Source organism: Mauremys reevesii, linkage group 24 (assembly GCF_016161935.1).
Source record: "Mauremys reevesii isolate NIE-2019 linkage group 24, ASM1616193v1, whole genome shotgun sequence".
NCBI lineage: Eukaryota > Metazoa > Chordata > Testudines > Geoemydidae > Mauremys > Mauremys reevesii.
The window spans coordinates 17,661,940-17,688,049 of record NC_052646.1 but is presented as its reverse complement, the minus strand read 5'-3'; the positions used below and the strand labels follow the sequence as shown (position 1 = coordinate 17,688,049).

The window sequence follows — 26,110 nt, the reverse complement described above, 5'->3', positions numbered from 1 at the left end:
TGACTTCCAGCCACGTACATATCTCACAATCTCTCTCTCTCAGGACACCCTGCTGCTGTCGTGGAAGCAGAAGGAAGGACAGGCCGGGAGCCAGGGAATCCACGGTGCCTGAGTCCTGCGTGTAGATCAGGCCGTTCCTCAGCCATTGAAGAGCCAACAAGGAACTGGAATCTCACAGGACTGAGGAAATGGAGAATGAGGCCTCAGCTGGGGGCACTGCTGCCCCGGATGAGGCCAATGGGCCTGTTTAGCCCAGTTCCTGGCCCCCTCCCTACCCCTCCAGCTCAGACACATGGGCCTGGGCAGCACGTGGGCTGCATGTAATATTGATACGACCAGCAGATGATCTGTTTGTTGCCCTGATGGTTATGACCAGGGCCGGCCTTAGGGAAAATGCCACCCTGGGTGAACTTGTATTATGGTGCCCCCTCATCACTCCTGGCCCCCACAGACTCCCTGGGTTCCCCCCCGCCCCATCACCTCTTGGCCCCATTGCCTCCCCCAGGGTTTAATTTGTATTGAAAGAGATGCCAGAGCTCAGCTGTGGCTCAAATTAATCCCCGGCAGGGAGGCCTGATACTGGCGGGGGCTGGCCGGGCACCCAGCTCTGAAGGCAGCGCCACCGCCAGCAGCAGCGCAGAAGTCAGGGGGGCCTGGCACATGGGGTGTTGCCACCCTCCTGCGCTGCTGCTGGGGCTTGTGGTGCCTGGTGCTCGGCACGTGGCTCAAGGCTTCGTGCTGTCACACGTGGGCTGCATCTTGCCAGAGCCCACGGCCTCCTGCAGCCCCCTGGCCACTTCTGGCTCACCCAGGAGTGGGGCGGGGCACCAGTTCAGATTTGGAGTGAGGAGAGGACACTTTAACCATGATTCCAGGGACTACTTAGGCACCTGAAAACTCTCGGGGATTTGCAGATAATAACTTAGGGATTCGCTGACAGGAGCACTGTGTCTAATTGTTATATAAAGAAAGAAAATATATATACAAATGCCAATTAAAGTCACGTTTAAATCTTGTATGTAAATTTAGAACAATAAGGAGCTAATACAGCGAGATATTCCCAATCCCAAGCCTTGAGGTATCAGTTCTGGGGCTTTAACGCAGATATCAGAAACACACGTCTGATACTTCACACACAATCTTTAGTAGAAATAAATAAAATCTGCTTACACAGACACACTGTGTTACTGCCATTATCTCCTCTATTTTAGTCAATTATTTTCCACTTAAAACCTAATTTTAATATATGTGATTAAGGTTCTGTTTTCTCTTTTATTAAGACAGGGAATTTGTCTAATTCTTTTCACATTTATGTTTACCAATCAAAATCATGTACCATTTGACTCCATCATTGCTATTGGTTTCATAGTTGGAACTGCAGTTATTTTCATGCACATTTTAAGTTAATTTACAGATATAACTGAAAATACAATTTGAAAACAAGCAACTTTCATCTGCACAGTGTCTATAGTTCTGTGTTTAGCTAATGTTTTTGAAACTGACATTAGTAAAGTGAGTACAAGCTAAAGTTCCATTCTAGGAGGATGCTATTATTTGATTGTACCACTTTATATAATGAATGATAAAGCACAATATGGTAATAACATTAATAATGCTAATTACTCCAGCCAGGACAGGTTAGGCAGCTTAGAACTCACTACTCAAACAATTCAGTGTGAGTGTAAGAGAGAAACAAAATTATGAAATGCAGAGACCAGTCAACAAACTCAACTAACGGCACTTTGAAAGAATAAAATTCCAGAGAATGTGTGTGCATTGCAGGAAGTACCATCAAGTAACAACTGCAAGATAAGAATGAGTTGGGGGGTGATGAGTGTGAAAAAGAAGGAATGTGTGAGCTGTGGGAGTGTGAGTGAGACCATGCACTGCCCCTTTAAGAGAGGAGCACTCAGCAGTCTGCCAGCAGCAGCTGCCAGCAGCTCCGTCCCTCCCTTGGTGAGCCCTGCCCGCCTCCACCTTGCTCTGCGGAGATGGGGTACATGGGGGGGGGTAGGGGACAGCCTGACATCAGAGCCCCACCCCTGCTCCTTACAGCAGACAGGAAGCTCCTGTGAGCAGCTAGCCAGGGGCGGCTCCAAAGCCAGGGGAAGGAGCTGTGGGGCTGCAGATGCCAGCGGGGGGCACCCCTGCTCCGGATTTGCCCCATTCACCCATGCCTGAGGCTGGTCCTGGATGACTTTCTTTCCTCTGTGATGTCTGCAAGGCACCCAGATACCCCGGTGATGACTGCAGGATGACGCCCTCTGGAGCAGTGATTCTCAAACTGTGGATCAGGACCCAAAAATGGGTCACGAGACCATTTTAACAGGGTCACCTAAGCGGGCTTAGAATTACTGAGGCTCGTGGTTAAAGCCTGAACTGCACCACCTGAGGCCTCAGCTTCGGGGCTCAGGTAATAGGGCCCCCCACTTGGGCATGAAGCCCTTGGGCTTTAGCTTTGCCACACACACCCCCACCCGGCATGGCAGGGCTCCGGCAGGCTCAGACTTCGGTCCCCCCTTCCTGGGGTTGTGTAGTAAGTTTTGTTGTCAGAAGCGGGTCATGGTGGGATGAAGTTTGAGACCCCCCTGCAAGAACAGAGCAGACCAGCTGATGCTGGTTTCTGATCCCTGCAAGACAACGCCCAACCCAGCGGCTCTAACGGCCGCTACCTGCCAGCGCGAGGAGAAAGTTTCAGAGACAAACTATTTTTAATGCAAAATGCAAATTCAGCAACACCAAAACGTTGTGTGCATCCAGGTCGATTTTGCTGAATTGTTCATTAGGTAAAAAAAAACTAAAAAAATTCCCCAAAATAGAAAGATTTTTTAAACGTTTTCAAAAAGAAACATTTCACTTTCTCAATTCAAACACACTGTATGGTTTGAAATTTCCTGTATTTCTATTTTTTTATTTAAAAAACCTCTAAAATCCTTGAAATCAAAACAAAATGTTTCATCCTCAAACCAAATCTATTTCTGACCTTCTGGTTTGCTGACAATTTTGACCAATTTTCATTTTCAGTTTTATATGAAAAGATTTTTCCCCCTAATTTTGGTTCCCTCAAAATGTATCGATTTATGCTTCCAGATATTTTTTCAAATGATTCATTCACCAAAAAAATGCAACAGTTTTTCTTTTTTGTTTCGACCGAACAGTTTTCAGTTTGCTAAAATTCTGATTAATTTTTGTTTCAAGCCACTAGCCAGGCAGGGAATGGGCCACTGGGTCTTTCCCCTCTTGTGGGCGATGGCTTGGATCCAGCCCCAGGTCAGGGGACTGGCTGGCTCAGGTGGCAGCGGTGGGATACCTGTGACAATGAGGGCAGGCTGTGTTGCTCACTAGCTGTGCCACAATGAATTCCCCTTGGTGATGTGCAGATAATAGCAGCCCCCATCCCTGCCTCACATGTTCTCGATGCCCAAGGAGCAGCCACCGTTCTCCAGGTACCCCAGCATCCAGAAGTGTCCCCGCCTCTCCTCCAACAACTCTTGGTAGGGGATGTTGGCAGTGATGGATTTCCCCCAGAAGACATCTGATTGCTCCATAACCACGGCCTAGAGATCCCGCCATGCGATCCGGGCCTCATCAGTGGCCTAAATTTGCATGAGATGATGAAGCGGAGACCCACCCAGGCTCCCACCGATTCTGGGACCCTCAGGCCAGGTCTGGCCTCTCAGCAAAGAATCCTGCATAGGAGAGATGAGATGGGAGGAACACGCTGTTCTGTATGGAGCCACCAGATGGCGCAGTTACACAAAGCCAGGCATAATCTTAGTGCGTGAGCAAGTGTTAAATCTCTGGAGAAATGCTGGATTGATTGTGTTCAATATTTTTATGTACCTATATATCACCCCCCATATATGTGTGTTTGTATTTATATCTACTGTTATATTGCTATGTATATATATATATATATACACACACACACACAAAGTATATATAGACTATATATCTACTTATGCTTTTATGTTTATGTAATATATCTGTGTGTGTGTGTATATAGTCACACACACATATAGATATACATGTACACACACACACATATATATATATAGAGAGAGTGACTACATATAGACTGTGCACACACACATACACTGGATATATACATATATTGACTATTATTTTAGGATATATTTTATATAACAATGCTAATTATATTTTGATTGTTCTATTAAAACTATCACACCAGATCTGGGTTGTGTCAGAGACTCCCAGGCCCCAGGCTTGCTCAACTCTGGAGGGTCCCTGGGAGGAACCTCTCCAGTGTGACAGCCACTCTCGGGGTCACACTCGCTTAGGGAGATTAAAACCTAGTCACCCAGGCCCTCTCTCCTCCACACTTTGTCCTTCCACTGGCCAGAACCGGCAGGCTCCCAAGATGGGCTGGGCCTCTGGTTGCTAAGTCCCATAATATCCAAGCTGGTGTCCAGGGTCCCAGCTGCTAGATGAGGTCACACCTGGCCTTCTGCAACCACAATCCTCCTCTCCCACCACCTCGTTACACACGCAGCACACAAGGAAACTGAGGCACACCCAGTATTCATGCAAAATACTAACAAAATCCCCCACTTCATCACAGGTTGTTTTTAACATAAAAGTTTTGTGCAAAAGTTCCCTTTCCTAAATACTAATCCCAGGATTTTTTTTTGGTTTTTAGAAAGGTTTCACAGAGATCTTGGCTATTTAAAACTAATGATCACTGGGAAAAATTCACTGGCTAGGAATTTCTCACAAAAAATGTCCCACATTTTTCAATCCCCCCCCCTACCCCCACCTTCATGTTTTAAAGTATCTTCAGGACATAAAAAGAAACAGAATTTCTGCCCCGGACACTGGGATTCCTGCCCCGGATCTTGCCCCAAGGAGCAGGGTTCTGCCCTGATCTGCATGGATCCAGCGCAGCGAGTTCTAACCCACTAGACCCAGCAGCCACAGTCCCAGCAGGAATCTGCCCTGGTCTCACCCCTTCCACCACTTGCTGGGGACCTGTGTCCAAGCGGCCGCGCCCCAGTGTTCAATGGGACCCGCTCACCTGCTCTCTGCTGCTCTCACCCAGCCCCGAACAGGGGCCGAGCAGCCGGAGGTGGAGCAAATACACCAACTGGAAACTTCCTCTTGTGCAAGATCTGCTCAGCAACCAGCCTCCCAGCACAGCCGCTGGCGCCCACATGCAGGGGTGCAGAGCTGACATGTCACTGGCCAGGGGCAGAGCAGATCAGGATCTGGCTGGGGTGGGAGACTCAGGATCGTAGGCTGCTAGGGCTGGTCCCAATGCCCCTAAGGGGAGCTGTGTTTCTTTCAGTTCTAGGTTTCTCCCAAACCCTTGTGTATCTCAACACTGGGCAAGGAGTCCTTGTATAAACAGCCCCCGTGCTCCACCCTAAAGACAGCCACATCTCAGCACTGGGGAGAGGTCCCTGTGTAAACAGCCCCCAGGACAGATTCAGCTGCGTCTCAACTCTTAAGTCGAAGGATGGAGTCTGTGGTGGGTGGTAGAATCCAGCTGCTTCTCCGGATCCAGCCGATGACCCTGGTCCCATCACAAGGGAATCCCCAGATTCAATGACCTGGGATCTGGGAGCTGTTTGAGGAACTGAGAGTCAGAAAACAAACATCTGCACTCAATGGACTGGCTCCGATCTACTGGAGTCTCCCTGGCTGAGAGACCCTAGAGGGTAAGGACCCCGGGTCCCATTCCCACCCCCCAGAACCAGCCAATGCCCCACCCTGGGGCAGATTAGAGCCACGGCTCCCTAGAGGGGAAAGACCCCATGCCACATTCCCCCCACCCCCAGGAAGTCCCCCTGCGGTGGGGCTGGAAGATGGCTGTCCATGGGAGCTGCCTGTATCTCTGACAATCTCCCTCTTGTGTCGATGGCACCAAAATCTCCAGCCCTGACATCCCCTTCCTGTCTTGAAATCTCACATCTCTCCCCAGCCCTCGCCCTGACACTCGCACCCACTTCCTGCCAGGCAGGTCTCTTCAAGCACCCGGTTCTTCCCATTGGAGTTGGGATTCACTAGCCATCCTAACCAGGCATCTGCTATTCCAGTGTGCTGTTCCGAGCCGCCCCGCTCCAGAGACGAACGCATCTCAGCTCTGGGTGAGCAACCCCTGGGCAGTGTCGCTGTGTGGCTGTTCCCCAGCTGCCCCACCCTGGACGCGGCTGCATCTCAGCTTAAGGTGAGTGATTAGTATCTGCAGCATGTCCAATATAATAAAAGGTGTGAGCTGCTTGTGTTAAAATATTGTGTGACTGAAAAAAGCAGTAATAATGGGATAGAGCTGGGACATGGGGCATGTAGCCTGGACTCCTGGGTTCTAGCTCTGGCTCTGGGATGGGAGCAGGGTCTAGTGGGTTACAGTGTGGGGTGGAGGCAGGGAGTCACAACTGCTGGGTTCTATCCCCACTTGGGGAGCAAAGTGAGGTGTAGAGGGGCTCAGAGCCCGGACTCCTGGGTTCTATTTCCAGCCCCACAAGCAATATGCAGCCTGCCCCTGTTGCAGGGAAGCCACAGGCAGCCCCAGCCAGAAGGAGGGGAAGTCGGCAGGATGCTGGTGCTGGGGTTTCTGAGAAAACATCCCCTCCAACCCCCTCCCATCCGCGCCCACTTCTGCTTTCACATTTGTGTGCTTGCCGCTTCCCCAGGCTCCAAGTCGGGAACCCGGGCTGCAGGGTCGGAGAGCCAGGCGCCGGACCCGCTTCTGCAGGTCTAGGGGTGAGTGGAAATGAGGGGGAGGGAGCTGGAAGGTCTGCAGAGACTGGGGTGCCCCTCAATCCCGACCCGCAGCCCCTTCCCATCCCAGCCCTGGGCTGCTGGGCAAGTCCTGAGCCAACCTCTCCCCGTCTCTCTCTAACAACTCCGGCTGCATTTCACAGCTCGGTTCATGGACAGATCTTCCGAACCAGTCTCTAAAGTGGGGCCCTGGCTCAGGTCAGTCTGAGAGTTAATTAACCCTTTCTGATCCTGTCAACTTTCAATGAGATATTGTATCACACGCATTATGTCACAGGCCTGTACCATTTTCATGGGGGTGCAAGTAGCCACTGTCCCGTATCATTTGCACAGAAAGGGAATGGGGCTGGAGGGGATTGGCTCATACCATTTTAAAAGGAAAGGAGGGGTGAGGAGTGAATAGTCCACACCATTTTCATAAGGATCAGGGTGGGGGGAGAGGAGTGAGTGGCCCATACCATTCTCACAGGTGAGGAAGGGGTAAGAGGGAGTGGCCCAAACCATATTAACAGGTGAGAAGGGGGGAAGGTGTGAGTGGTCAATACCATTTTCACATGTGAGGAGTGGGGAGGAGGGAATGGCCCATACTATTCTCACAAGAGCTTGGTGGGGGAAGGAGGAGGGACGAGTGGCCCCTACCATGCTGAGAAGAGTGGGGAGGAGGGTTTGGCCAGTCCCATTTTCATGGGGAGGAGAGTCCCAGTTGCAAGAGGAGCAGGATGGAATGGGGGTGGGGAAGAGCAACATTAGTGCCCCGCCCTGGCTGCAGAGGGGGGAGCCGTCAGCTCTCTGCACTCCCTGCCCCGGGGGACGCTTTACCCACTTCCAGGCCATCCGGCTCCACTGGGTCCCTGCAGAACCGAGACACTCACCACGCAAAGGCGACACCAGCACCCGGGCGGTGACTGGGGTGGGGGATGAGAAAATGGGTGGTAATGTGAACCCATTGCCCCTTTTCCTGCCCTCGGGGGGGGGGAACTTTTCTCCATCTTCTCTATGGCAGCCTTTCAAGTATTTGAAAACCGCAATCATGTCCTCCTCCTTCCCCAATCAGTTTTCCAAACTACCCCTGCCCAGTTCCTTCAGGCTGAGCCCCTAGGGCTTCCATTCCATCCCTTTGATCATCTTTATCCCTCGTCTCTGGATCCTTTCCAGTTTCTCTACATCCTTTCTATACATTAGTGACCAAAACTGGAGTCAGTCCTCCAGCTGAGCCTAGCCAGCGCCGAGTAGAGCGGTGCTGTCACCTCTCCTGACTTTCATGCGCTGCCTCTGTTCATGCTGTTGCAAAAAATCAAATACAATTTCAGGCTGCATCGCACTGCTGACTCCTGTTGAGGTTGAGATCCACCCCAACTCACAGCTCCTTCTCAGCAGTGCTGCTGCCAAGCCAGTTCTTCCTCTTCCTGTATTTGTGCATTTGGTTTTTCTTCCCTAAATGGAGCACCTTCCATTTGTCCTTCATGAATTTCATTGTATCGTCTACAGCCCAGTTCTCCAATTTATCGAGATCCCTCTGAATTTTAGCTCCATCCTCCAAAGTGTTGGCAACTCCCCCAAGCGGAGAGGATGGGTCAATCAGCACTCTCAAGCTGCCACCCTCATATGCCCCTGGTTCAGCACGTCTCTATCCCCACTGTCACGTTACAGTTGTTATGGTAGTAACCCACTTGATGAGCAAACCCTGCAGGATTTTTGGGTGGAACTGATGCAGATTTTGAATCCAGGGATTAGAACACACTTGAGCGTGGGTAGGAGTTTTTATAGAGAAACAACAATGGTTCAAGGGAGAACACTAGATCTGTTGATGTGTAAACACGGGAGATACCAACGTTGTTTTGTTCAGACTAGACAATAGGAATGGATCGTTCCTGGCTATGGACAGTGTTCCTTGGAGGGAGCTCACAAGGCAATTCACTATTCTGGATACCAATCAAGGATTCGTTACTAGAATTGGTCTGATAACTGCTGAGCTGGGTGTGGGCAGGCGGGTTCATTAACATCTGGAGCAGAGATCCCCCATCATGCCGTGCTTCCAGGCATCTCTGCTCCCAGAGTTCCATGCGGTTTTTGCCTTGGAATCTCTGTTCTCCATTCTTTGTGCTAATGGAGATGCCTCCTTGTCCCATCTTCAATGCAAATGAGGCTATGGGAGTTTCCTTAATTATATCACATTTATCCCAGGGGTTTAGGTATAAGTCTAGGCTTTTTTTATGCAGATTTGGTTCTAGCAGAGGCTGGGTGGCGGTGGGTTGTGAGTCAGACAGGCTGGGTACTGCACCCTGGTTCCCCAAGAACACAGAGCTGCTAGGTAACAACCTGTCCTCCATGAATTTACCCACTTGTTTTTCAACCCTGTTATAATTTTGGCCTTCACAACATCCTCTGGCAAGGAGTTCCACAGATTGACTGTGCATTGTGTGAAGAAATGCTTCCTTTGTTTGTTTTAAATCTGTTGCCTATTAATTTCATTTGGGGACCCCTAGTTCTTGTGTTATGGAAAGGAGTAAATAACACTTTCCTATTTACTTTCTCCAGACCTGTCATGATCTTATAGACCTTTATCATATCCCCCCTTAGGCGTCTCTTTTTCCAGGCTGAACAGTCCCAGTCTTATTAATCTCTCCTCATATGGCAGCCGTTCCATACCTATAATCATTTTTGTAGCCCTTTTCTGTACTTTTTCCAATTCCAATATATGTTTTTTGAGATGGGGGTGACCACATCTGCACGCAGTATTCAAGATGTGCACGTACCATGGATTTATATAGAGGCAACATGATATTTTCTGTCTTATTAACTATCACTTTCTTAATGATTCCCAGCACTCTGTACCTTTTTTTGACGACTGCTGCACATCGAGTGGATGTTTTCAGAGAACTCTCCACAATGACTCCAATATTTTTTTTTATTTTTTAATTGTTTTTGAGTGGTAACACCTGATTTTATATCTATAGTTTGTATGGAGTGAAGGACCCGCCACTGATCAGTGCTTCTTTTTTTTTTCTCCGCTGCTTGGGGCGGTAGAAAACCTGGACTCGGCCCTGTTTCCAATGTGCATTCCTCTGCATTTATTAACACCTGACTGTTGACCCCTTTTTCCAGATCGTTTATGAATATGTTGTACAGTACTGGTCCCAGTACAGACCCCTGGGGACACTGCTATTTACCCCTCTCCTCTGTGAAAATTGACCATTTATTCCTATCATTTTTTCCTATCTTTTAACCAGTTACTGATCCAAGAGATGACCTTCACACTTATCCCATGACAGCTCACTTTGCTTAAGAGCCTTTGGTGTGGGACTTTCTCAAAGGCTTTCTGAAAATCTAAGTACACTACATCGACTGGTTCAACCTTGTCCATATGCTTGTTGATGCCCTCAAAAATTCTAGTAACTTGGTGAGACATGATTTCCATTTTTAAAAAATCATGTTGACTCTTTTCCAGCAAATCATGTTCATCTCTGCACCTGATCATTCTGTTCTTTACTGTAGTTTCAAACAGTTTGCCTGGCACTGAAGTTAGGCTTAGTGGACTCTAATTGCTGGGATCATCTCTGGAGCTTTTTTTAAAAAATGGTGTCACATTAGCTCTACTCCAGTCATCCGGTACGGAAACTGATTTAAATGCAAGGTTACATAACACAGTTAGTAGTTCTGCAATTTCACATTTGAGTTCCGTCAGAAGTCTTCTCCAGCTTCCTTATGAGAATGTCATGTGGGACTGTGTCAAAAGCCTTGCTGAAGTCCAGGTATGTTATGTCCACCGCTTTCCTCCAGCATTAACCAGTTACTTCGTCAAAGAAGGAAACCAAGCTGGTTGGGAAAGATTTGTTCTTGGTAAAGCCATGCTGGTGATCACCCCTTCGTCCTCACAAATTGAAGGTTTTATACATTGCTCTAGGAGCTTTCCAGGTGTCGAGGTCAGGCTGACTGGTCTATAGTTTCTGGCTCCTCCTTTTTCCCCTTTTAAAGATGGCCCCTCTGTTAGCCCTTCCCCCGTCTTCTGGGACGTCTCCTGGCATCTGTGACTTTGCAAATATTATTGCCAATGGCTCCAACTAATTCCTTCAGCCCCCGGGTTCAACAGCGTCCCACCCCACTGATTAGAAATCATTCAAATTGGTCAGTAGATTTCGGACATGTTCTTTACTTATCCGGATCTGCAGCCCTTCCCCTTTGTTGTCCGTGGCAACTTCGCTGGTCACCCGCTCACATGTTGGTTTTTTCTGGGAAGACGGAAGCAAAGCAGGCACTGAGCAGCGCTGCCTTCCCACCATCTTCTGTCACCAACTCAGGATTTTCTCTCCGATCTTATGATTCTTAACCCTGGTCTACACTGGGAGGGGTGGGGATCAATTTAAGTTATGCAACTTCAGCTACGTGAATAACATAGCTGAAGTCAATGTACATAGATCAACTTACTGTGGTGTCTTCACCACGGTGAGTCGACTGCTGCCGCTCACCTGTCGACTCTTCCTGCGCCTCTCGCGGCACTGGAGTACTGGAGTCGACAGGAGAGCGCTTGGGTGTCAATTTATCACATCTAGACTATACGCAATAAATCGTTCCCCGCTGGATCAATCGCTGCGCACCGATCCGGCAGGTAGTGAAGACATATCCTTATAGAAAATCTCAGGGTTTTTTTGCCAATTTAAGGACTTTTTTAACCCATGGACCATCTGGTGATGTGGGGATTTGAGGAGGGTCATTGTGCTGCCAGCAGCCCCAGATCAACCCTCTGCTGAGCCCAGCAGCACTGATGGTCCCCAAGGCAGATTTGTCCATGCCCCAACAGCCTCTGCTCTCACACTTCCCACCCCCCATCTGTCTCTAGGTCTGTCCCAGCCGGATGCTCCAGCCATGGGCAGAGCCCCGCTGCCACTGCGGGACACCGGGGAATGGGAGCTCTCGGCTCAGGGTCCCCCATGGAGACGAGGGGGTCCTGCCCCCCCTGCAGCCACACTGAGGGTCCTGATCCTTACCTTGCTCTGGAGGGGTAAGTAAGCAGCACCTGCAGCCCCAGTGCAGGGGGAAGGGCAGAACCTGTGCTAAGTGGGGCCAGGTCTGTCCCAGGACTTGGAAGGGAGACTGGCCAGAGGGGGAGGGGAGCCCAGAGCCCCAGTGTGGTGCTAGGGGGTGCATAGAAAAAGGGAGCAGAGAGGGGGCTTACAGGGGGCTGCAAGTTGGGAGTGAGGGGCACCGGCCGAGCTGGGGAGGGAGTTCAGGGTTTGTCTCTGCTCTCTATGGGTCCCACTTTGATGCCTCTCCGTCCCCTGCAGGGTCCCTGTCCCAGCTGCCTGGATTCACCCTGATGGTGCCACAGTCGGTGTCAGTGCAGGAGGGTCTCTGTGTTCTCGTCCCCTGCACCTTCACGTACCCAGTCTCATTTGACACTGAAAATCCTCAGACCCAGCTCTACGGAGAGTGGTACAAGGGTCAGGCCATTGTGGGCCAGCATCTCCTTGTGGCCAGCAGTGACCCCAGCCAGAGGGTGTCACAGGAGACCCAGGACCGGTTCTGGCTGGCAGGGGATCTGCTAAGTGGTGACTGCTCCCTGCAAATCAGCGACGCCCAGAGGACGGATGCGGGGAGATATTCCCTTAGAATCGAGAAAGGAAAATTGAAATACAGTTACCTTTCCAATAACGATCACACTCACCCTACGCTCACAATCTCAGTACCAGGTAAGAGCAGCCGCAGTCACTACTCAGCAGCCCCCCTGAGCCAGCAAGTCCCCGCCCTGGGGCCAGATCGGAGCTGTGCCCCTAGAGGAGAAAGGCCCCGTGTCCCTGAGTGATTCTCTCCCCTCTCCCCGTGTCCCAGGGCTGACGGAGGAGCCAGAGATCCAGATCTCGCCGGCGCGGGGGCTGCCAGGGACACTGCTGGCCGGGGAGCCAGTGACTGTGACCTGCACGGCCCCTGGGCGCTGCTCCGGGCCCCCTCCCCGAGTCACCTGGATGGGGCCATTCAGTGACACAGCCCGGGATGTCTCAGCCCAGCTGGCGAATGGCACCTGGGCCCACAGCTCCGTGCTCAGCTTCACGCCAGGCCCGGGGGACCACAGCAAAGAGCTCGTCTGCAGCGTCACCTACAAGCCACCACGGGGACCTTCCACCAACAGAACCATCCAGCTCCATGTCATCTGTGAGTGACACACCCCAGCCCCTCCACGCTGGCCCCCAGCCCCCTCTGCTGGGATCCCCACCCCCGGGCTCCCAGCCCTGACCTCCAGCACCTCCCCCAACTCAGCCCTGTGCTGAGATCCCTACCCCCCACCAGGCACCCTCAGCCAATTCTACTCCAGGCCCCTTCACTCCACACTGTGCAGCCCCTTCTCCCTTGGGATCTTCACCCCTTCCTGTTCCCCTTGGCTATGGCTCCCCCCGACCATCCACACTCCCAGGCCCTTCTATTCTGGCAACGTCTCTACCCCCAACCTGCACTGCCCCCAGAATCCTCCTGTGCTGGGATCCACCACCCCATTACAGTCCCCTCTTGCTGGAATTCCCCCCCCTCACACCAGCCACCCCAGCTTCCCCTGAGATCCCCAGGCTGTCCCACGCGTTTCCCCACCTCCCCTTTCTGCCGGGATCGGTGGATGCTCTATATGGGGCAGAGGGTTAATGGGACCCAGTCACTGTCCGGCACTAAACACACTCCAGGCTCGGTGCCCAGAGACCTCGGCCCGCCCTGCCCCAGGGCAAACCCCCGTTCAATGGCCTGTGACCCTTGCGCTGCAGATCCAGGGCAGAGGGGAAATCAGCAGCTGCCTTTGTGAGGAGAAGGATCAAATCAGGCTTCACTGTAAGCATGGCCCTTGTTCCCTCAGCCGGAGGGAGATTTAGCAGGAAATGGCCCCCATCCCCACCCCTGTGTCTGAGCCCAGGCCCCAGCCCGACCCCGAACGTCTACACAGACCTCGGAGGAAACGTCCGCGCTGCAATCAGAGACCCGCAGCCCGAGCCCCACGAGCCCGACCCAACGGACCCAGGCTCTGAGCCTCGGCGCCGCGGGGCTTTGAGGGCAGCAGGGACGGACCCTGCCAGGCCTGGCCAGCCAGTATCAGCATCCGGCTGTTCTGTGTGTTGCTTTCAGACACCCCTCTGGGTGCAGCTGGACTGCAAAATACGCAGGCCTGGCCGGCCAAGCCCAGGGGCAAAAGGAGAGGGCTGGGGAGAGACAAACCGAGAGGGGGGGGAAGGACCCATGGAGGGTGGGGGGGTCAGGTTTCTGATGTCCCTGGTGGTGGCTGGGACAGGGTTGGTGTCGATAGTGGGGTTATTTAGACCCGTGGCTCTGGCCCGGCCTGGGGAGGACACGTCTGGGGACCAGGAGACTGTCATAGTTAATTTATGCATCAAGGGCAGCCCCAAAGGGGGCAGCTGAGGCTTGATCAGACTCCGGGGCCATCTACAAGGGCGTGAGCGCCCAGGCTGCGAAGAGAGAAGCAGGTGGGTTGGTGTGAAGCCCAACTGACCAAGGATGGGGCGAGATCAGTGCCTGGGGTCAGCCGAAGAGACAGGGTAGAAGAACCTGTGGGACTCTCTGCCACTGAATATTAGCAGGTTAATCTATGGGACTCTCTGCCCCTGAGTATTAGTACCGTTAACCCGTGGGACTCCCTGCCTTGAGATTTTGCTCTCTGACTATTAATTTGTCACTGTGTCTCCTGTGCTCCCCAGACAGCTCCTGGCTGAACGCGTCCTGCCAGCGCCAGGGGCCCATCATCAGCTGCAGCTGCTCCCTGCGCTCCCACCCCCCGCCCCAGCTCCAGTGGCAGGTGGACGGGATGCCCCTGACGGGGAACAGCTCGCAGGGGGCCCTGCAGGTCAGCTCGTGGGCCAAGGGGGACGAGGCCGTCAGCACCCTGAGCTGGACCAGGAATGGAGACAGGAGCCCTCAGATCTTCTGCCTTGGCTCCAGCACTGGCAGGATGTTCGCTGTCCTGCTGAGCCCACCGGAAACAGGTGAGAGCCTCTCCCCGCTAGTGGGAGTGAGCTCAAATCTGGCCCAGGGGTGGGGATTTGCTGGCTTGCGGGTCGAGGGGGCAGGGATTGGACCATGGGACCTTCCCCTCAAGCGGGCACCGGCTCCTACTTGGCACCATGGCGGGTTTGGCTGGCATAGGGGCGGCTGGGATCTATCAGCTTGTTCTATCTCCCACAGGTGGCCTCACTCGGGCATTTATCGAAATCAGCTGCAAACTCATCTTCGTGGCTTCTGGATTCTTCCTGGCCTATTATCTCACCCTGCTCTATTACAGACGGTAACTCAGCTACCGACCCACCTACCGACCTACCCATCAACCCACCTACCCATATACCTACCCACCGTTCTACCCACCTCCTTACCTGCCTAGCTACCTACCTATGCATTTACCATCCTATTCACCCCCCATGCACCTACCATCCCACCCACCTACGTACCCACCAACCTACCTATGTAACCCTTGACTTGCCCATCTACCTACTACCTCGCCTAGCTACCAACCCACTGACCCAACCACCCATTGACCTACCCACCTACTGATCTACCAACCTATGTACCCCCTACCTCCTATCTCTCTACCCTCTTACCCAACTACCTACCTATCTACCCACCCACCCATCTATGTACCCATCTACCCACCTACCACCCAGCCTAGCTACCTATTCACCCACCCATCTACCTACTCACCTACCATCCCATCCACCCACCCACCCATACATGTATCTATCTCTCTCTCTATTCCCACTGCCAGCCACGTACATACCCCAGAATATCTCTCTTTCTCTCTTTCTCTCCCAGGACACCCTGTCATTCCTCAGCCACCGAAGAGCCAACAAGGAATTGTAATCTCAGAGGACTGAGGAAATGAAGAATGAGACCTCAGCTGGGGGCAGTGCTGCCCCGGGTGAGGACAACTGGACAGTTTAGCCCAGTACCTCGCCCCCTCCCTACCCCTCCAGCTCAGACCCATGGGCCTGGGCAGCACGTGGGCTGCCTGTAATATTGATATGACCAGCAGATGATCTGTTTGTTGCCCTGATGGTTATGACCAGGGCCGGCCTTAGGGAAAATGGCACCCTGAGCGAACTTGTATTATGGTGCCCCCCCCATCATTCCTGGCCCCCACAGGCCCCCTGGGTTCCCCCCCCCATCACCTCTGGGCCCCGTTGCCTCCCACAGTGTTTAATTTGTATTGAAAGAGATGCCACAGCTCAGCTGTGACTCAAATTAAGCCCTGGCAGGGCGGCCGTATACTGGCGGGGGCTGGACGGGCACCCAGCTCTGAAGGCAGTGCCACCGCCAGCAGCAGCGCAGAAGTCAGGGGGGCCTGGCACATGGGGTGTTGCCACCCTCCTGTGCTGCTGCTGGGGCTTGTGGTGCCTGGTGCTCGGCATGTGGCTCCAGGCTTCGCGCTGTCACATGTGGGCTGCATCTCGCCAGAGCCCACGGCCTCCCGCAGCCCCCTGGCCACTCCTGGCTCACCCGGGGGGGCACCAGTTCAGACTTGGGGCAGGGGGAGGAAAGTTTAACTATGATTCCAGGGACTACTTAGGCACCTGAAAACGCTCAGGGCTTTGCAGATAACTTAGGGATTCGCTGACAGGAGCACTGTATCTAATTGTTATATAGAGAAAGAAAAAATGTATACAAATGCCAGTTAAAGCCACGTTTAAAGCTTATATGTAAATTTAGAACAATCAGGAGCTAAAACAGCAAGATATTCCCAATCCCAAGCCTTGAGGTATCAGTTCTGGGGCTTTAACACAGATATCAGAAACACACGTATGAGACTTCACACACAATCTTTAGTAGAGATAAATAAAATCTGCTTCCACAGACACACTGTGTTACTGCCATTGTCTCCTCTATTTTAGTCAATTGTTTTTAACTTAATTTCAACGTATAAGATTAAGGTTTTTTTCCTCTTTTATTAAGAAAGAGAATTAATATTTCTAATTCTTTTGGCATTTGTGTTTACCGACCACAATCCTGTATTTGTATGTGGGTCACTAATATTTGACTCCATCATTGCCATTGGTCTCACAGTTGGAACTGCAGAAATTTTCATGCAAATGTTAAGTTAATTTACGGATATAACTAAAAATACAATTTGAAAATAAGTTACTTTCATCTGCGCAGTGTCTATAGTTCTGTGTTTAGTTAATGTTTTTTAAGCTGGAATTACTAAAGTGAGTACAAGCTAAAGTTCCATTCTAGGAGGATGCTATTATTTGATCGTACCACTTTACATAACAAATGATAAAGCACAATATGATACTAACAGTAATAATGCTAATTACTCCAGCCAGGACAGGTTAGGCAGTTTAGAACTTACTACTCAAAAATTCAGTGTAAGCATAAGTGAAAAATAAAATTATGAAATGCAGAGACCAATCAAAAAACTCAAATAACAGCACTTTGAGATAATAAAATTACTGAGAATATCTGTGTATTGCAATGTAGTGGGGTGGTTCCCCACTCCTGCCCCGAGGGGTTTGAAAAGCAGCCCTGGAGCAGGCTGTGGTTCTAAAAGTTGGGCTGATTGGGGAAGCGGCTGCAGCTGGGCCATGACCCTATCAGGCCCCAGCTGGCCTGGATAAAAAGGCTGGGAGCCAGGAGCCCAGACAGCCTCCCTCTGCCTGTAGAGGGAGAAGGGCCTGGCTGCAGGGAGCTGGACACAGGGTACCTGAGTGGAGCAGGGCTGGGGATAGGCAGAGGAGCTGGGGAGCTCCAGCCTGGAAAGCCCCAGGCTGCGGCCTAGCATTGGGCTAACAGGTACTGGGGGTTGCAGGGGGCAGCCCAGGGACAGGCTAAGGCAGCAGGTCCAAATCCCTTTGCCGATGATGAGTGGCTGATACTGCAGCCTGCCCCAGTGAATGGGGCTAGATGGAGACTGGGCAGTAGCCAAGACTGAGGCCAAGTGGGGATAGTGGGTTGGGGGTTTCCCAGGGAGGGAGACCCAGATTGGTGGGGTACTGCCAGGGGGAAGCACCCCAGTTAAAAGGGCACCTGGTCAAGGGAGGGACACGGAGGCCAGAGGACAGGCGGATCACTGGCCTGCAGTTGGCACTCCAGAGCTGGAAAAAGAGCTAATTCCCGAGGACAACCAGCAGGAGGTGCCGCAGGGGTGAGTCCACACGTCTACATTCAGGAAGAACTAACAAGAGCAATATAAGTATGTGTTGGGGGGGTGAGTGTGAAAGACAGTGTGTGTGAGCTGTGGATGTGTGTGAGCTGGGGGAGTGTGTGCGAGACCGTGCATTGCCCCTGTAGGAGAGCGGCACTCAGCAGTCTCAAGGAAAGCTCCGTCAGACACAGCAGTAGCCGCCAGCAGCACCGTCCCACTCTCGGTGAGCCCTGTCCCCTCTCCCCACCTGCTCTGCGGAGATGGGATACATGTGGGGGGCAGGGGACAGCCCCTGCTCCTTACAGCAGTCAGGAAGCTCCCAGGAGCAGGGAGTCTGATGGCAGGAGCCGTGGGGCTGCAGACACCAGCAGTGGGAGGGGCCCCCCTGCTCCGGAGGCCTCCCCATTTGCCTGTGCCTGAGGCCGGCCGTGGATGACTGTGTTTGCTCTGTGATGTCTGCAAGGCACCCAGATACCCTGGCGACGACTGCAGTACGAAACCCTTTGGTTTAGAGCAGCGGTTCTCAAACTGTGGATCAGGACCCCAAAGTGGGTCACGACCCCATTTTCATGGGGTCACCAGGGTTGGCTTTGACTTGCTGTGGCCTGGGGCCAAAGCGCGAGAGCTTCAGTCCTGGGCTTCGGGTCTCAGGTTACAGGCCCCCAACCCGGGGTTGACGCCCTTTGGCTTTGCCCCCCTATTCCCCCGGGGCAGCGGGCCTTGGGGGGGGCTCAAACTTCGGTCCCCACTCCTGAGGTCCTGTAGTAATTTTTGTTCTCAGAAGGGGGTCGTGGTGTTACTGATCCCTGCAAGACAACACCCAACCTAGTGGCTCTAACGATTGCTACTTGCCAGCACGGGGAGAAAGTTTCACCGACAAACTTTTTTTTGGGTGCAAAATGCAATTCGGCAACACCAAAACTTTGTGTGAATCTGGGTCGATTTTTGCCAATTTGTTTGTTTGGGGGGAAAAACCTCTCAAAATTCCCCAAAATTGAAAGATTTCATTTAGGAATTTTCAAAAAGCAACATTTCACTTTCTCAAGTCAAACTCACTGTATGGTTTGAAATTTCCTGCAATTTTACTTCGTAGTTAAAAACCACCTAAAATGCTTGAAATCGAAACAAAATATTTCATCCTCAAACCAAATCTAATTCTGACCTTCTGGTTCCCTGCACATTTTGACCGATTTCCATTTTTGATTTTTCATGAAAAGATTTTTGCCTCTGACTTTGGATTCCCTCAAAATGTATCAGATTATGGTTTTCAGATTGACCCAAAAGTATTTTATTCAAATGTTTCATTCGCCAAAAATGTCAACAATTTTTCTTTTTGTTTCAACCCAAACAGTTTTTGGTTTGCTAAAACTTGTGACCTATATTTGTTTCAAGCCACTAGCCAGGCTGGGAATGGGCCACTGGGCCTTTCCCCTTTTGTGGGTGATGGCTTGGATCCAGCCCCAGGTCAGGGGACTGGCTGGCTCAGGTGGAAGAGGTGGGATTCCTGTGACGATGAGTGCAGGCTGTGTTGCTCGGTAGCTGTGCTGGAACAATTTCCCCTTGGTGATGTGCAGATAATAGCAATCCCCGTCCCCGTATTTCATGTTCTTGATGCCCAAGGAGCAGCACTCGTTCTCCAGGTACCCCAGCATCCAGAAGTTGACCTGCACCTCCTCCAACAGATCTCTGTAGAGGATGTTGGCAGCAACGGGTTTTTCCCAACAGATGTCCACTTACTCCACAGTAAGTGGACCAAGGCCCACACATCCCACCATCTGATCCGGCCTCATCAGTGGCTTGAATGTGCAGGGGATGATGAAGCGGAGACCCACCCAGGCTCGCACCAATTCTGGGACCCTCAGGCCCAGGTCTGGGCTCTGGGCAAAGAATCCTGCATAGGAGTGATGGGATGGGAGGAACACGCTGTTTTTGATGGAGCCACCAGATGGCGCAGTTACACAAATCCAGACAGCCAGTGTTAAGTCTTTGGAGAAATGCTGGATTGATTGTGTTCAATATTTTTATGTAGATATATACCTCTGTCTACACACACACAAAGTATATATAGACAATATATCTAATATATGCTGTTTTATGTTATATATATATAGAGAGAGAACATAGACTGTGCACACATATACTGGATATATACATATGTTGACTATTATTTTAGGATGTATTTTATATAATGATGGTAATTATGTTTTATTTCTTGTATTACCCCTATTGAACCAGATCTGGGTGGTGTCACAGACTCCCAGACTCTCTCGGCTCTGTATGGTCCCTGGGAGGACCCTCCCCCATTCAGTGTGACAGCCCTTCTTGGGGTCTCACACACTCTGGGGGGGGGGGGTTAAGGCCTGGGATCCACCGCTTCCTGGAACCACACTTCCCTGAACCTTCAGCCTCTCTCTCACTGTCAGCCCCCCCAGGGAGTCCCCGTCGCTCTGCACCACGATGGCATACCCACCCAGAAGGAGCAAGTCCCCCTGATCTCTACCCTGCAGTGACCCTCAGCCAGCATAACACAGGAGGTTTATTAAATGTCTGAACCCACCACAGGAAGTTCTCAGGGCCCTCAGGCCTGGCCAGTCTCAGCACCGTCCAGCTGCTCAGGCCCCTCTTTGTCCCCAGTCCAGAAGCGACCTCCTTCCAGCCGAGCCTCCCATATCCCCTCCCGCACCATCCCCGCCTGCACACTTTGTCTTTGTTCCTGGGCAAACAGGTCACCTGGGCCCCCTCTCTTCCATCCTTTGTTCCTGAACTGACAAGAACCAGCTGCCTTATGGGGGCCTCTCTTCTCCACTCATTGTCCTCAGAGGGGCTGTCAGGGTTCCCTCCCTACTCTGAACTCTGGGGTACAGATGTGGGGACTAGCAGGAAAGACCCCTTAAGCTTATTTTTAGCAGCTTAGGTTAAGAACTGCCCCAAGGCACAAATCATTTCCTTGTCCTTGGACAGTATTGCTGCCACCAGCAAGTGATTTAGACAAAACATTCAGGAAAAGGGTTACTTGGAGTCCCTTGTTCCCCCAAAATATTCCCCCCAAATCCCTTCACCCCTTTCCTGGGGAGGCTTGAGAATAATATACTAACCAATCAGTTACAGTGTGAGCACAGACTAAACCCCTTGGTTTTTAGGACACTGAAAATCAATCAGTTTCTTCTTAATTTTTTTTAAAGTAAAAATCACACCTGCAAAAAATCAGGATGGAAGGTAACTTTACAGGATAATAGAAAGATTTAAACACAGAGGATTCCCCTCTAGGCTCAGCTTCAAAGTTACTACAAACAGAAATAAAACTCCCTCTTAGCAGAGTGAAAATTCACAAGCTAAAACAAAAGATGATCTAAGGGATTTCCTTGCTCTTACTAACAATTTTTGCAATCTTAGATGCTCATTTCAGGTATGTTTTCAGGAGTTTTTCCTACCTGGTCTCTCTCTCTGTCCAGAGAACAAAAAACAAAACCTCTGTCCCCCACCCCCTCCACATTTGAAAATATCTTCTTTCCTAATTGGTCCTTTTGGTCAGGTGCCAGCCAGGTAATTTGATCTTCTTAACCCCTTACAGGTAAGGATTCAGTGCAGCTGCTCAGGTGGGATTTTATGCTACCCTTAGCTGTATGTTTATGACAGGACCAGAACCGTCTGGCTCTCAAGATGGGATGGGCTTCTGGGTCACTGGCTGCTAAGATCCACAGTGTCCAGGATCCAGGCTGCTATGTGAGGTCACACTTGGCCCTCTGCAACCACAAACCTCCTCTCCCACCACTTTGTTACTCATGCAGTACACAGGGAAACTGAGGCACGCACCATATTCATGCAAAACACTAACAAAATCCCCCACTTCATATCTCTCTCCCACTTTGAGTCTGAACTGAGCGGGGTCACTTCAGCCAGTGACCCAGGGAGGTTCAGGTACCTCTCTCCGGGACAAAGCCTCGGCTATAACATTTGTACTCCCATTCCCATTTCCCACCTCCATCTCGTAATCCTGGAGGCTCAAATGCCATCTCAGGAGCTTGACACTGGGCCCTTTCATTTGGTGTATCCTGTCGGGGTGAGTGGTCAGTGTGTACAGCAAAGTGCCGCCCAAATCCCTGCAGCTTAAGGACCCACCCCACAACCAGGCATTGCTTCTCTATGACTGCAGAGTTCTGCTCCGTGGCAGCAAGCGCTGGACGGGGGTGGTGAACGCAGCACGCTCAGGGAAGAGGCGGGGCTGGGGTGGGGATTTAGTAGAATAGCACCTGTCTGTCCAGAAATCACTCATCAATACTTGTAGTTGTGAAATCCTCATTTCTTCATTGTTTTGTCATTATGGTCCCCACTTCCCTATTGTGTATCTGTCTGGTCTCTGTCTGGTTCTTTAATTGTTTCTGTCTGTTACGTAATTAATTTTGCTAGGTGTAATTAATTAAGGTAGTGGGATAAGATTGGTTATAGAGTTTTGTTACACTGTTAGGATAAGTTAATAATATGTTAGTATCATGATTGGTTAAGGTGCAGCTTAAAAGGGTTCAAATTTCACTATATAAACTGGGGTCCAAAAGGAAATTATTGGGGAACCAACTCCAGGACACAGCCCCAGGATCAGAGCTGCCAGACCTCAATGCTCTGCCAATGACACCGGGCAGAAACTGGAGTCCCCACGAGGGACCTGATCCTGACTGGCCAGCAAGAAAAGTTCATCTGTCTGATTGGGCGTCGTGAGCACTGTGTGTGGGGAGGGATAACTCAGTGGTTTGAGCATTGGCCTGCTAGACCCAACATTGTGAGTTCAATCCTTAGGGGGGGCATCTAGGAATCTGAGGCAAAAATCTGTCTGGGGATTGGTCCTGCTCTGAGCAGAGGGTTGGGCTAGATACCTCCTGAGCAGGGGCGGCTCTAGAAAATAGGCTGCCCCAGGCAGCGCGGTGTGCTGCGCCGCCCTTCCTCGGTCCCGCGGCGGGTCCCCTCTTCCCGCGGCTCCGGTTGAGCTCCCGCGGCAGGTCCACCGGACCCCCGGGACGAGCGGACCCGCTGCAGGCATGACTGAGGGAGCTCCACCGGACCCGCGGGCACGGCTGCGGACGGTTCGCGGGTCCGGAGGCTCCGCTTGAGCTGCCGCAGTCATCCCTGCGGGAGGTCCAGCCTGCCGCCCCCTAGATTTGGCCGCCCTAGGCAACAGCTTGGTTTGCTGGTGCCTAGAGCCGCCCCTGCTCCTGAGGTCCCTTCCAACCCTGATATTCTATGTGTAGTGTGTGCAGTCTGGTTTGGGAGATGGTTAATAAATGGAGGTTATGTAGGATATTACTGTGTAAGGTTCTTTCACTGGTAAAAAGGCCTGCAAACCCGCAGGGTTCTGCCTGAGCCCTAGGAATGGGGTAAGGTGGGTGCCCTACACTGTAAGGTGACGCCTTGAGCCCTAGGAACATAATAAGGGCAGGTGCCCTTGAATGTGTGAGTAACAGAGAATTTTGTGCGAGTAACAATTTGGTGGCGAATGCCTGGGCAGCCTATGGTCTTTTGGACTGAACTGATAGAGTCTAACACTATAAATAATAGCAGAGTGCCTGTGCCTGCTGTCAGGATGGGTCACTACCCCTCCCCCCACAGAGCAACAAGAGAGAAAGGGAACAAAGAAAAGGGATCAGGAGGGGTGGGGGCTAGCTGAGGAGCACCCCCCCTCCTTGCTAAATGGTTCCTGGGACAAAGCCTGTGCCCACAGGAAGGGGTGGTTCTGTGAGGAAAGCAGGATCAGGCCCAGACAAGCAGGCAGGCAACAGAGAATGAGATTGGAGAACAGGTTGAAAGCCCTGAGGGCAGAGTGGCAGGAGTAAGGGGAGGAGTACCTGCAGGCATGGGGAATTCAGATCCCTGGGACAATACAAGAAAGGGTGATATCTGGGCTGATGGATGTGTCAGTTTGGGAGATAAGCAAGTGATTTAAGGAAAGAGAGTGAGCCGTTAACTCTGCAGAGGCTAGAGGGAATTAAGTAGCTGAACATTGTAAAAAAAAATTTTTAAGTGTTATAGAAAGAGAATTTTTAGTGTTTTTTCAAACCATGCTGAAGGGAAAATGGGCGCTTTCTGTAAATAAGCAAGGCAAGGAGACAATCTGATTTAAATCATTTGACTAGGAACAATTTAGTCAAAAATCGCTAAAAGAACATAAGGGGTTTCTATTGGAACATAACTGCCCCCAAATGTATACAAATGTAATCTATGTACAGCTGTGTAAAAATTAAAGTAGTGTAAAGGGATGTTAAGCAAAAGAGTGTGTGTGTGTATAAATATATTGTGTAAATATGTGGAGTGTTTAGGACCTAAACCAACACTCCTGGTTTGTAAAACTCCATTTTGTGGGTTTAAGATTAACTTGTTGTTTTTGTTTTTCAATAATACTACTAAAAATCCATTTGACTCTCTCATTCAAAGTTGAAAAACTGACCGACACTGTTTGCCAGACACAGTTAACTTGTGTTGTTTGGGTTTGGTATTGAGCATTTAACCCTTACGGTACCTCAATGCTTTATAAAGTTTAATATCTTTTTAAAGACCAAAGGGGTGGCTGCAACAGGGCAGTCAGACCCAGGAGAATGGGGAAAGATTCTGGATTCCTTTTCTGGTAACAAAATAGCAGAGAAGAGCTGTAGTAAAAGAATAAGAAATATTTTTTTTTAAAAACGACAACACCCCTCTGGAGCAACAGCAGGGGTGAGGTGCACAAAGAATGCAACATTTGGAACACTGAGCCTTAAGGTGGCTCTGAGTAATCAGACTGTCACTTTGATAAGGGTACATGAAAACTCTGAGCACAAAAGAAACAGTTACGCCATATGTAAAAATTGATATGGCTAATATAATGTTCTAGAACAGGGGTCGGCAACCTTTCAGAAGTGGTGTGCTGAGTCTTCATTTATTCACTCTAATTTAAGGTTTCGCGTGCCAGTAATACATTTTAATGTTTTTAGAAGGTCTCTTTCTATAAGTCTATAATATATAACTAAACTATTGTATGTAAAGTAAATAAGGCTTTTAAAATGTTTAAGAAGTTTCATTAAAATGAAATTAAAATGCAGAGCCCCCCGGACTGGTGGCCAGGACCCAGGCAGTGTGAGTGCCACTGAAAATCAGCTTGTGTGCCGCCTTCGGCACACGTGCCATAGGTTGCCTATCCCTGTTCTGGAAGTTAAACTATGGAAGGAATGTGCATTTTTCCCAGGACATGTGCAGTGTATATTGTAGAAGGGGTAAAAGAAATGCAAACAAAACATGCTACTTAATTAAATCTGGTGGAAGTTGACTGTGTCCCTTTTAAGACAGAGTCTCTCAGCTGCTGATAGCTTTGGATCCAAAAGCTGGGCAGAAACCCTCTGTGTTAATGCAAATTACCTAACTGATAGAGGAAGGAGAGAACTGTAGCCGGACATGGTCCCCACATGCCCTGATGCACGTGCCCCCCTTTTCTTCCCCATCTACTCCCTCTCTTTTTACTCTTCCAAATGCAGTCTGGGTCCGTATAGGTTTCCTGTTTTACCGGTTACCTTGCTCTTAAAGTGCGGTTTGCACAGTTTTCTATCTGAACTACAAACAGCAGAAGTGCTCGCTGATGTGAGGTGCTTGCTTAAAGCTATATCACCAATTGTATTTGTGCTTATGAATATGTAATCAATATGTAAGGAGTGACTGAGACAGTATGAGTGTAAGAAACCAGTCGCAAATATTACCATGTAAGGGTAATCCAGGTTTACATGGGACAATATAAAAACTTCCAGCAGTAGCAGCCAACAGAGAGATGTAATCCACGACAGCAAGAACTCGGGACAGGACCGGAAGCAGTGGAGCCCTCCCGCAGATACAAAGAGACTCCAGGGATTCTCATCACTTAGCGGTTCAATCTCTGGGCAGCTGGAGCCTGATCACCCCCAGTCACCTAAGATTGAAAACAACATCTGCACTTGCAGTCTGCCAGTAGAATGAATGCAACGTGTGTGTGAGTATAATTGTGCAGATAAGGGAAGCAAGTAATAAATCAAGCCCCAATACTACTCGAGTTCGACCTTGGTTTGTGGTTATTTCTTGGCTGGTTCCGAGAATGGGTAACCAGAACTGCCCATAAATGGCAGCACAAAGGAGCCTCAGATAAAGGACAGACCTGGTCAGCAAATAAACTACCTGAAACCTAAAGGCTCAAATTCTGACCCTCGAGAATAAGGAGGAAAAAAAAAGGAGTCAACCCTAAGAATAAGAAAGGGACAGGTTAAC

At 50.5% G+C, this 26,110-nt stretch overlaps 1 protein-coding gene across 1 annotated transcript in view; it reads left to right on the top strand.

Moving 5' to 3' along the window:
• LOC120390571 (hemicentin-2-like) overlaps positions 1–17,162 on the top strand; it is a 281,097-nt gene extending 263,935 nt beyond the window's left edge. Inside the window, exons 24-31 of the mRNA XM_039513303.1 lie at positions 5,956–6,187; positions 6,654–6,723; positions 11,579–11,740; positions 12,024–12,428; positions 12,568–12,888; positions 14,427–14,711; positions 14,911–15,010; positions 15,532–17,162. Of these exons, the coding sequence (XP_039369237.1) occupies positions 5,956–6,187; positions 6,654–6,723; positions 11,579–11,740; positions 12,024–12,428; positions 12,568–12,888; positions 14,427–14,711; positions 14,911–15,010; positions 15,532–15,601 (1,645 nt within the window). The 3' untranslated portion in view covers positions 15,602–17,162. The remainder of the gene's footprint in view (positions 1–5,955; positions 6,188–6,653; positions 6,724–11,578; positions 11,741–12,023; positions 12,429–12,567; positions 12,889–14,426; positions 14,712–14,910; positions 15,011–15,531) is intronic.
• Positions 17,163–26,110: the final 8,948 nt, after the last annotated feature.